We start from the raw sequence: 10,631 nt of genomic DNA, 5'->3' as shown, positions 1-10,631 counted from the left end.
ACAAGCAGCAAGCCGCTGCGACTTGTTTCTCAAGCCCTCACCTGGCGTGTTGCATGAGGTCCCAGTCCAGCCAGACGAGCAGGTGCACACATTGGGAGCAGAGCAGTTCCCATTGACACACCCGGATGAGCAGGCTGATCGTGGGGGCAAGGGGGGGTTGGGGGGCGTCACGCATGTTGCGAGAGGCTGGCCAGCAGGGTGTGTCGCAATTATATGCCTGCAAAGGGCCTGTGTTGCTGTTGTCAGGCGGCGATTGGAGCAGAGGGGCGTGGTGGAAGGCAGGGGCGGCAGCGGACACAGCGAGGACTTGAGAGGACACTGTAATGCCTGCCCGACGCCCCTTTGCCCTCCCAGTGCACGCACTGGCGTTGGAGCAGGTGGGCCCCGTCCAGCCGCCGGTGGAGGAGCAGTCGCAGGTGTTAAGACCAACGCACACCCCTCCATTGGCGCATGGGGCCAAGGCGCACAGCAAGGAGCCTGCGTGAACGGGGTGGAGGGGGGCGGACGCGGGTGGATGTGAAGCATGCGCAGCCATGCCGGGTGCTGTGAAGCAAGCCCCACGGCAAGGACTTGGATTTATGACTGGAGCACCGCGCCTGGCTGCCTGGCTGGCTTGGATCACACCCGGGATGTGCCCTGGGTTGAGGCAGGCCAATGGTGTTGCGCACTGAAAAAGCTGCCGCGGGCTGCTGCGGCCAAGGCCTTACCTGGCGTGCTGCAGTTGGTCCCGCTCCAGCCGAGCGCGCAGGTGCACACGCCGGGGGCTGAGCAGTTGCCGTTGACGCATCCCGCAGGGCAGACTGCACATGAGGAGGGGCAGGGTGCGGTGCGGCGTAATGGTGGGAGAGGGTCGCCTGTAGTCCCAAACACGCCTTTTGTCAGGCCTGGACGCCTGGGCAGACGCAATCCAATATGTGGCTGTGAGAGCATGCATTCACCGGCCTCTGCAGCCAAGTCCTCACCAGCTGTGTCGCATGAGGTTCCGCTCCAGCCGGACGTGCAGTCGCACACGCCAGGCGCAGAGCAGTTGCCGTTGACGCATCCCGCAGAGCACACTGCGCATGGGGAGTGGCAGGAGTGGTGAAAAAGCTCAATGCGAGATGCTGGGTGCACGATGCGACTGATGCTGCTGTTGCTGCTACTCAATTGAAATTGAATGGGATCACCGTAATGCCATTCAGAAAACATCACTAAACATGTAACCCTGGACCAAGGCGGCGTCGCAGACCATGCAGGGACAGCAAGGCCCAGCTGACCACTGCGGTTAAGGCCTCACCTGGCGTGTTGCATGAGGTCCCGCTCCAGCCAGAAGTGCAGTTGCACACGCCGGGTGCAGAGCAGTTGCCGTTGACACACCCAGCAGGGCACGCTGTGCAAAAGGAGGGGCGGTGCGCGACAATGAGGTGGGTTTGCTAGGCTCGTAAGTAGGCTCGTGGGTGCTGTGAATGTCCCTGACATTGACAGGCAAGACTGGCAACTGCTGCACAGCCCGCACTGCCGGGATAGCTGGGTCACAGCCGGGTCATGTCCCCAGCTTGAGGCAGGCCGATGACATGGTGTGACACACAAGCCTTGAGGCGCCCCGTGTGTCGAGCCCTCACCTGGCGTGTTGCATGTGGTCCCAGTCCAGCCAGACGAGCAGGTGCACACATTGGGAGCAGAGCAGTTCCCATTGACACACCCGGATGAGCAGGCTGATCGTGGGGTGAAGCAGGGGGAGGGGGCATAACGGATGTTGTGAGAGGCTCGCCAGCAGGATGTGTCGCAATCATATGCCTGCAAAGGGCCTGTGTTGCTGTTGTCAGGCGGCGATTGGAGCAGAGGGGCGTGGTGGAAGGCAGGGGCGGCAGCGGACACAGCGAGGACTTGAGAGGACACTGTAATGCCTGCCCGACGCCCCTTTGCCCTCCCAGTGCACGCACTGGCGTTGGAGCAGGTGGGCCCCGTCCAGCCGCCGGTGGAGGAGCAGTCGCAGGTGTTAAGGCCGACGCACACCCCTCCGTTGGCGCATGGGGCCAAGGCGCACAACAAGGAGCCTGCGTGAACGGGGTGGAGGGGGGCGGACGCGGGTGGATGGGATGCATGCGATCTCACGCGGTTGCAGTGAATGCATGCGGCGAGGCCTCGCGGCATGGACTCTGTTGACTGCATCACCACAGCATTGCACCTGGCTGGCTGGCTGGCTGGCTGGGTGGCTGGGTGGCCGGCTGGCTGGGTCGCACGCAAAATTTGTGCCTGGGTCGAGGCAGGCAGAAAACCTGGCAAACAGGAACCAGCCGCCGCTGCCCGTTCTGGCCACGCCCTCACTTGGTGTGCTGCAGTTAGTCCCACTCCAGCCAAGCGTGCAGGTGCACACGCCAGGCGCCGAGCAGTTGCCGTTGACGCAACCGGCAGGACACACTGCATGTGAGGAGGGGCGGGATGCAATGCGGCGGGCAGGTGTGAGTTGCTTGCAAGTCACTCAACACGTGCTAAATGCTGCTGCCGCTTGACACAAGCCTGCGCTTAGGCCTCAACGTCTGGGTGAGCAGCATTGTGAGTAAGCAGCCACAGGCTGCTGCGGCCAAGGCCTCACGAGCTGTGTTGCACGACGTCCCACTCCAGCCAGATGTGCAGTCACACACGCCGGGAGCAGAGCAGTTGCCGTTGACGCATCCGGCAGGGCACACTGCGCATAAGAAGGGGTGGGTGCGGCACGAGCAATAGGTGTCATAGGCTGGCAAGCGTGCGCGATGTGGCTGCTGCCCCTGCTACTTGAATTGCATTGGGCTCTCCACTGTGCCGTTCAGGATACATCACACAGCATGTATCCCTGGACCAAGAAGGCACAAAGACCAGGCAGGGACAGCAAGGCCCAGCTGGCCCCTGCAGCCGAGGCCTCACCAGCTGTGTTGCAAGCAGTCCCGCTCCAGCCAGACGTGCAGTTGCACACGCCGGGCGCAGAGCAGTTCCCATTCACACATCCGGCAGGGCAGACTGCAAAAGTGGAGGAAAGGGAGCGTTTTGTCATGCGGGTGTGCGAGGCTCGCAAGCAAGTGCAATGCGGGTGTTGCTGCTGCTGCTACACGCATCTGCTGCTATTCAAACCATGTGCAATGGGTTCTCCATTGTGCCGTTTGGATGACAACACACATCACTTGTATCCCTAGTCGCTGAGGACCTGACGCGACAAATAAGCCGCAGCGGCCCACTGCGGCCAAGGCCTCACCTGGCGTGTTGCATGAAGTCCCGCTCCAGCCAGACGAGCAGGTGCACACGCCAGGTGCAGAGCAGTTGCCGTTGACGCATCCCGCAGGGCACACTGCGCGTTAGCAGGGGCGGGGTGTGGTACGGCGGACGGGCGTGCAAGGCTCGCAACTATGCTTGTGGGTGCTGTGAACGCCGATGAAGTCGACTGGTGAGACTGGTGGCAGCTGCACAGCCAGACTGGCTGACTGGCTGTCTTGGATCAAACAAAGAATATGTTCCCATGTGGAGGCAGGCCGATGACCTGGCACAGTGAACAAGCCGCCGCGAGCCGCTGCGGCCAAGACCTCACCAGCCGTGTTGCACGAGGTCCCGCTCCAGCCAGACGAGCAGGTGCACACGCCGGGTGCAGAGCAGTTGCCGTTCACACATCCGGCAGGGCAGACTGTGCATGACCAGGGGCGGGATGCGGTGTGGCGGGCAGGTGTGAGAGGCTTGCCAGAAGCCAGGGAGCCACAAAAACGTGCTGGATGATGCTGCTGCTTACTGAGTGCAGGATGTGCCTGTGGTTAGCCCTTCATCCCTGGTTGGACGCAGCTGCTTTGGCCAGGTAATTGAGCAAGCCGCCGCTGGCTGCTGCGACCAAGGCCTCACCAGCCGTGTTGCATGAGGTGCCGCTCCAGCCAGACGAGCAGGTGCACACGCCGGGCGCAGAACAGTTCCCATTGACGCATCCCGCAGGGCACACTATGCACGGGGAGGGACGCAGTACGCCGCAGAGGGTGGGTGTGAGTGGAGTGCCAGCAACCTCAGATAGGTTCTCACTGCTGCTGTTACAAATATGCAATGTGCCATCAGGTGTGCAGCAAGACACAATTCTCTTGGTGCTGCCCAAGCGTCACTGGACAGGCGGATTGTTGCAAGTGTTTTTCCAAGTGCATGCAGTGTGCCTGGGCCGAGCTGACGACCCACCGCTGGCTGCTGCGGACGCGGCCTCACCTGGGGTGTTGCATGAGGTGCCGCTCCAGCCAGATGAGCAGGTGCACACGCCAGGCGCCGAGCAGTTCCCATTGACGCACCCGGCAGGGCAAACTGCACGTGATTGTGCGTTTTTGGATGGCAAAAATTTAGTGCCAGCTGGCTTGAATTTCATGAAACGTGTTTGCAGGCAAACTCTGTGAGCCCGACAACCAGTGGGTTCACAACAAACGAGTTACTAGAGGAGGTGGTGGCTGGGGGGGGGAGTTAGGCAGTGGTTGCAACAATTTGTCGCCAATGAAAGATTGCACAAATACCTAAACAAGCGAGGTTTGATTCAATACTAAATGTTAGGGCCCACAAATTGCCCGGGCCAAACTCAATTCTAGCTATTCTGCTATGTGACACACTGCCAAATTCAAATTTGCATCTAGCCAGAGTGAGTCCTATACTATAGGGACGACAGCTGTTGTTGGTGACCAACTACTGAGTGGGTGGCTGCAGCATTCTGTCTGCACTCATGAGGGCAGAGGAGCAACAAGGGGATTGACACAGGGGGTGCGGACCACAACTGCAAGGTGATGGGTGAGGGGCAGAGATGAAATGCAAGAGCTGGCGTGGTGCACGCGCTTGCAGGGGCTGGGCTGCCAATGCAGCCAGTGGCATCGCAGGCAACAGCCCAGCAACGACAGTCAACTCGTGGGGTTGCTTACCAGGTGTGGAGCAGGTGGGTCCGGTGTAGGTGGACGGGCAGCTGCAGTTGTTCACGCCCACACAAGAGCCCCCATTGACGCAGGAAGGGCTGCAAGCTGCAGGGACGGATGAAAGGGAGGTGAAATAACAAGCGTCAGCGAGGATTGTGCTCCCTGGCAGAGTGAGCGCGTCATTGCAGCCCAGAAATGACACTGATACCACAACATGTTGCAAAGGCCAAGTATGTTGGCATCAATTTCGCTGTTGAATGGAGTGTGCGAGAAAGTTCGCTGCGAGCAACGAAAGCAGCAAAGCTGAAACTGCTTACTTGGTGTGTTGCAGTCCGAGCCTGTGTAGTTGGTCCCTGTGCAGTTGCAGGTGTTGTACGCGGCGCACGTCCCGCGGACGCAGGCCGGACTGCTGCAGTCGGGGGCCCTGGTGATGTAGGCACACCTCGAGTCTGTCACGAGTAAAAGCAGGGTCACCGTCTGAAAGCAGAAGAAATCCGTAAACCCTGGTGTTGCGGGGATGTCATGAAGATGACAGGTTTTTGTTTAAGCAACCTGCGGCTCACGTCACGCCCTGCCGTGACAATCCTTGCAACTCGAATCCCTCACGCGCGCTGCTTGTATGCATGCCGGCAAAACTATGCATGAGCAGCAGCGAGTAGCATGCAGCAGTCACCGCGCAGCAGACGCTCACCGCCATAGGAGACTGCTGGCGCAGTATATGTGAAATCCCCGGTTGTTGAAGAGACGACGACACTACCAATTTTTGGCTGCGATGTCACGCTGATGCGATACAGGCCCAGATTACCCAAGGTCCCCCCAAGGAGGCTGTTTACCACCGCCAGCAGACCACCACCCGCCGGGCTGCTGTAGACAGTGGCATTACTCGGCATGGTATAACTGATGTTGCCGTCTGGTCGGACGGTCTGCATCAGCCGCCGCCCCTGGCCGCGCGAGGGCAAAATTTCTGTCGGCCAGTCGCTCCCGTGCCCGGCCTCCCAGCCGGTGGAGAGCGCTGCAACATTTGGCGGCGGCGTGCCAGCGCAAGCAGCCGGCGTTGCCAGCCAGAGCGCAGAAAAGGCGATGAGCGCCGCCATCAGCAGCCGCGCCGTCGCCGGGCGCGCCATCCCCGGCTTGCGCTTCCCGCGGCCCAGGCTGTGGCTGCGAGTGATGCAGGCGGCGGGAGCATCGCGGGGACGGGGTGCGTCAATCACAGGCGGCTGACGCATACTTGCAGCACCACAGTCGCACATGTGAGGCACATGGCATGCCAGCAAGCAGCAGCAAGCAGCTTCGTATCTGTGCTCCGCACTGATTTTGGGGCTTGCGTCACCCGGCCTGGCCGCACACAGTGCGGTTGATCAGCCGCAAGGCGCGTCCGGCGGCCGCTGCCACTCCACCGTTTCTGATGTGCGGTGTGAACAAGCTCACCCGTGGCGGTAGCGGCCTGCAAATGGGTTTTGGTCCTGAATTGGCTCCGCCAAAAGTTCACCCCTATGGAACCTCGCTGGAGGTACTCGGGTTGCGCGTGTATGTATGCCTGCGGAACAGAACGCCTTCATAGACACGCAAAACGAGCTGAACTGGTAACTGTCTACGTGGGCCTTTGGGGTCAACAGATGTGCATTTGCCTCGGAATTCGCTCCCAGGAGGTCATGGTTCACAACACGTTTCACCCTCAGCGCAAAGACACGCGTGCTCAGGAGTGATAGGTAGTATGATTATTTAGATGGTAAACTTCCACCACGGGGGGCGCAGTGCCACTGGGGCCAATCACCGATGCGGCAGGCCAGCGCGGTGAAAATCGCGTTGGGATCCTGAGGCCACCACTTCGCCGGCTGTGCCTAGCCAAGCTCCCAAAGGACCATGCCTGAGCCCCCCATTTGACTGGAATTTGTGAGTGCTGGCTATCACAGTGTGTCATGCATCTTGTTGAACAACGCCCTGTGGTTGGTCCATCTGATGTCACAACAGCTTGGAAGTCACACCGGTTTGTCACTTCTGTATGTGCTGTTGCAGCCAGGTTGCCACGATCCCCTGGAGTTCCCAAATTCAGCGCCTTTTATGCTGGAGTAGCATGCAAGGCGGCAGCAATCTAGGGTTCCTCAGCAGTACTCACTAAAGCGGACAAGGGCGTCGTCGTCGGAGCGGGGAGGGGGGGGGGGTATATATATGCGGGAGTTCCGAAAGTGCTGATGTGCATTACGTCAGCACGCTCTTGAGGACCCGTTGCTGTTGCCCCAGATATGACATGCGTAATCAGAGCGGCTGCCTTACCCTGCTGTTGCCGGCGGCCACGTCATGACGGCCAGAATTGCGAGCTTTGCTGTCGCATGCCGACATAACACGGCGGTGTGTGTTTACGCGTGCCATATGGCTGCAGTGGGTGTTCCAGCCCCAACTTGCCGGGGAGAATAACACTTGAATGCCAGAAAGTCATGCATCGTGCGTGAGTAAAGGGCCTCAAGCACATGGGACTAACCCGCCCTGGCCGCGCGAGTCCCGAACCCACCGCAGTCCTGGTGATGCAGGCTGCGGCCACAGACGGGAAGCTTCAGCTGTTCTAGCGCTGCCGCAATCAAACATGGCAGAGGAAAAGGAAGCATGCGAGCCACATACATACAAGGCTGCTGTCTATACGACCATTTAGCTTTGACTATGTGTGCTGCCTGCCTGACAGCTGTGTGTGTCCTCCCTGCTGGCCAAAGTGGCATGGTCAGCAGGGGCGGCGGACCAAGCACCGGTGAGCAGCGACGCCCAGGCCCTACTCCTACTGAGGGCAGGGGAACCGCGCCTCGTCAGCCCGGGTCCAGAGAATGCACGAACACTCGACCCTGGCAGCCGCAGGCGGGAGGGCGGGCGAGGGCACTTCGCACGGGCAGGGCGCCCGCTGTCGCACGCGCGCGCCTGCCGCCGGCCATGGAGCTGCTGTTTTCAGGGAACGGCGAGGTGCGCCACAGAGCCGCGTCTCCACAAGCACAGGCCGATCCCAGGGCGCGTTCATTCGCCCAGTACATCAGCCACATGCATTTTCTGCGCTCATGCGCGTCAACGAGGTCAACGAGGTGCGACAAGGCGCCCCTGCCCCTCACCAGCCAGGGCTGACCACGAACTTGCCGTTCCCCTTGGCCCAAGCCACCTGGATTGGACGTTGATCACAGCACAAAAACCGTTGATAACGGCAAAGCACGAGAGCTGCTGTGCAGCCGGGTCCCATCACGCATGCAAAAGGGGCGGCCCAAGCAGCCACGCAGCTGCCAGCGGATCGCCGCCCGCCTGGGCGCGCACACAGCCCCACGACGGCCGGCGGCCCACAAGCAGGATCCCGCCGCCGGCCCGCGCGCGCCTTCTCCGTGCCCCCGTGCGTCGCGACCACGTGCGTCGTGGCGTCGCTGACCCCCAGCGCGCAGGCGCCGCCGTACTGCTCCGCGAGCCGCCACAGCGGGTGCGAGCGGGGGTCACTCTCGAGGGGGATCACTCGGCTGAACACGAGCACCACCCCTGCCAGGACGCGGCGGCGGTGGCGCTCCATGATGGCGCGGACGTCCCAAGTCTCCTGAGGCTCTCGCACGCGTATGAGCTCAAACGCCTGCAGACGATGAGGAAAGTTTCGCGCTTGCTTTTGCACGTTTGTGGTTGTTGTGGCGTTGCAGCAGAGCAAATATCCGGCTGGCGATAGGACGGTGTTGGCACGAGTTTGATGCCGGGCGTTGGGCAAGGCAGGCGCAGGTAGGAGGGCTTCCTGCCTGCCTCTCGCCCCATCCTTGTGCTCTACGTGCCGTCGGCTGTGTTTCCCACCTCGCTGTGCAGTCTGTCCAGGATGCCCATCGCGATGCACAACATGCCCCCTCGGGCGCACTCATCCCTGCGTGGGTGAGGCGGGACACACACACACACGCGCGCGCGCACACACACAAACACACACACACACACACACCAGCATCGCAGGCGCCCAGAGGCAACACATAGCCAATCAGCGCAACTTGACCACTGCTTCATCACAGGAAGGGGGCGGCTGCGTGCCAGCTGACAGTGCGACACTGCGCCCCAGCCCGCGCACTCCACCTGCACAACGGACCGGGCGCGCAGCAGCGGTTCGCAGCTGCGGGCAGCAAGGCGAACTGGGGCTGCGGGGGTCCGCGCACCTGCCCATCTCCAACAGGGACCCGCGGCCCTTGACGCGCGCGGTCGGGAACCACACATAGCGCTCAGCCACCAGAAGGTTGCGCCTGGTGGGTGCGTTGGCCGCGGGGCCGATGATAGTATCTGGGTGCCAAACCCGACCTTCCCTGCTCAGCACGATCCTGCTCAAAGGCGCGCCCAAACAGGAAGCCACAAAGTGCTGCGGCCGCCACTGACAATGATACTATCTGCTCTGTCCTGTCTCCCTGGCCTGCCCCTCAGCACACGGCCCCACTCCCGTTTTTGAACCATCCCTATGTCGCCCTACTCCCCAAGCTTTCCTCAAGTTTTGGGAGGACGTTCCATCCCTGACTGCCTCGCGCACGCGCGCGTGTGCCCCTCTGAACGCGCCCAGTTGCGACGAGCTTCCCATCGGCAGCAGCGAGGGAAGCTCCCACACCTGTCATGGGGCCACACAGCGCTGCTATCATCAAGAATGACGGCCACGGGCTCGCGTCCCTCCAGGCCGGAGGCCAGCCGCTTGTTGAGGACCTGGCCGGCGCGCGGCCCATGACGCAGTCGCGCCAATAAGATGCAGCAACCTTGCGGAGTGCACGCTCCGGCGGGATTCCCTCCGGCCCAAGGGCCAGTTGGCCTGCCGGCCTGCCGAGCCAAACCGCCACCAGGCCCTCACATACAGGGCAGTGTGGAATGCCCCTGCAAAGCACCCCTTGCCGCATCGCCAGAGCCGCTGTGAACCCTGAAAGTCCGCCGCCGGCGGCTCGCTGTGCCAGGGAAGCCGGTGCGGGCGTGAACGTGCGCACCTGCACCTCCTCCGCGCCGTCCTGCTGCGCGATGATGCGATTGCCAAAGTAGTGAGCCCCCAGCAGCTCCGCCATGGCCAGCGCGTACGACCTGCGGCAGCCCAAGGGGCACAAAAAGAACACTCGGCACGCGCATCAGATCAGTGTGATACGACTTCTGGTGGCAGCGCCCCGACGGCGCCGACCCTGGCCCCAGCGCCAGCCTACAGTCAGGCGTCGCTGCAGGCAGAGGGTCCACACCGCCTCATCAGCGGGTGATCAGGGGCGGCCAGCAGATGCCACGATGCCAACCATTCTAGGACCAGACACTCTTGCAATCGCTGGGCGTTTTTAGGGGGCCGGCGCCGCACCTGCTGCCTGCCGTGTGGATCCAGAGCTCAAACTTTTCAGCGGCGGCGGCGAGGAAGCGGCGCGCGCCGGGGCGCAGCTTGGTCCACATGGCCACGCGTGGCAGGCGGAACAGCTCCTGGCCTGGGGTGCCGACCTGGGTTTGTGTGTGTGTGTGTGTGTGTGTGTATGTGTGGGGGTATGAGTGGGGACTTTGGGGGGATGCACGCATGAAAGCCCGGCTGCTTGCTTGCGTGTGCTCTGCGTGTGCGATATGTGCTGGGCGTCTGCAAGGGTACACGTGCATATATGCAAGACATCGTGGATGCACGGTCAGGTGCGCCTGGAAGGAAGTCAAGGGCAGGGCCAGCGAGGCGCAGCATCGGCGCCGCACGCAGCAGCAGCAGGGGCTGCCCCGCAACGCCACGGGCTCCCCGCGTCGACGCCCCCCGCGCCGCCCCTGCCACACACTGCGCCCCCCCCCCCCCCCCCC

The 10,631-nt window shown here is 62.0% G+C and overlaps 1 protein-coding gene across 1 annotated transcript; it reads right to left on the bottom strand.

Annotated features, from left to right (window-relative positions):
* Window positions 1-8,636: 8,636 nt before the first annotated feature.
* On the bottom strand, window positions 8,637-10,250 carry MNEG_4223 (hypothetical protein; the record flags this gene model as incomplete). Its single annotated transcript, XM_014047299.1, has 5 exons — window positions 8,637-8,730; window positions 9,011-9,094; window positions 9,448-9,539; window positions 9,812-9,902; window positions 10,162-10,250. 5 exons carry the CDS (start codon window positions 10,248-10,250, stop codon window positions 8,637-8,639), a joined length of 450 nt encoding a protein of 149 aa, XP_013902753.1.
* Window positions 10,251-10,631: the final 381 nt, after the last annotated feature.

This window comes from Monoraphidium neglectum (genome assembly GCF_000611645.1).
Source record: "Monoraphidium neglectum strain SAG 48.87 unplaced genomic scaffold scaffold00574, whole genome shotgun sequence".
Lineage (NCBI taxonomy): Eukaryota > Viridiplantae > Chlorophyta > Chlorophyceae > Sphaeropleales > Selenastraceae > Monoraphidium > Monoraphidium neglectum.
Note: the sequence above shows the minus strand (reverse complement) of the source record. Positions and strands in the feature narration are given on the sequence as shown.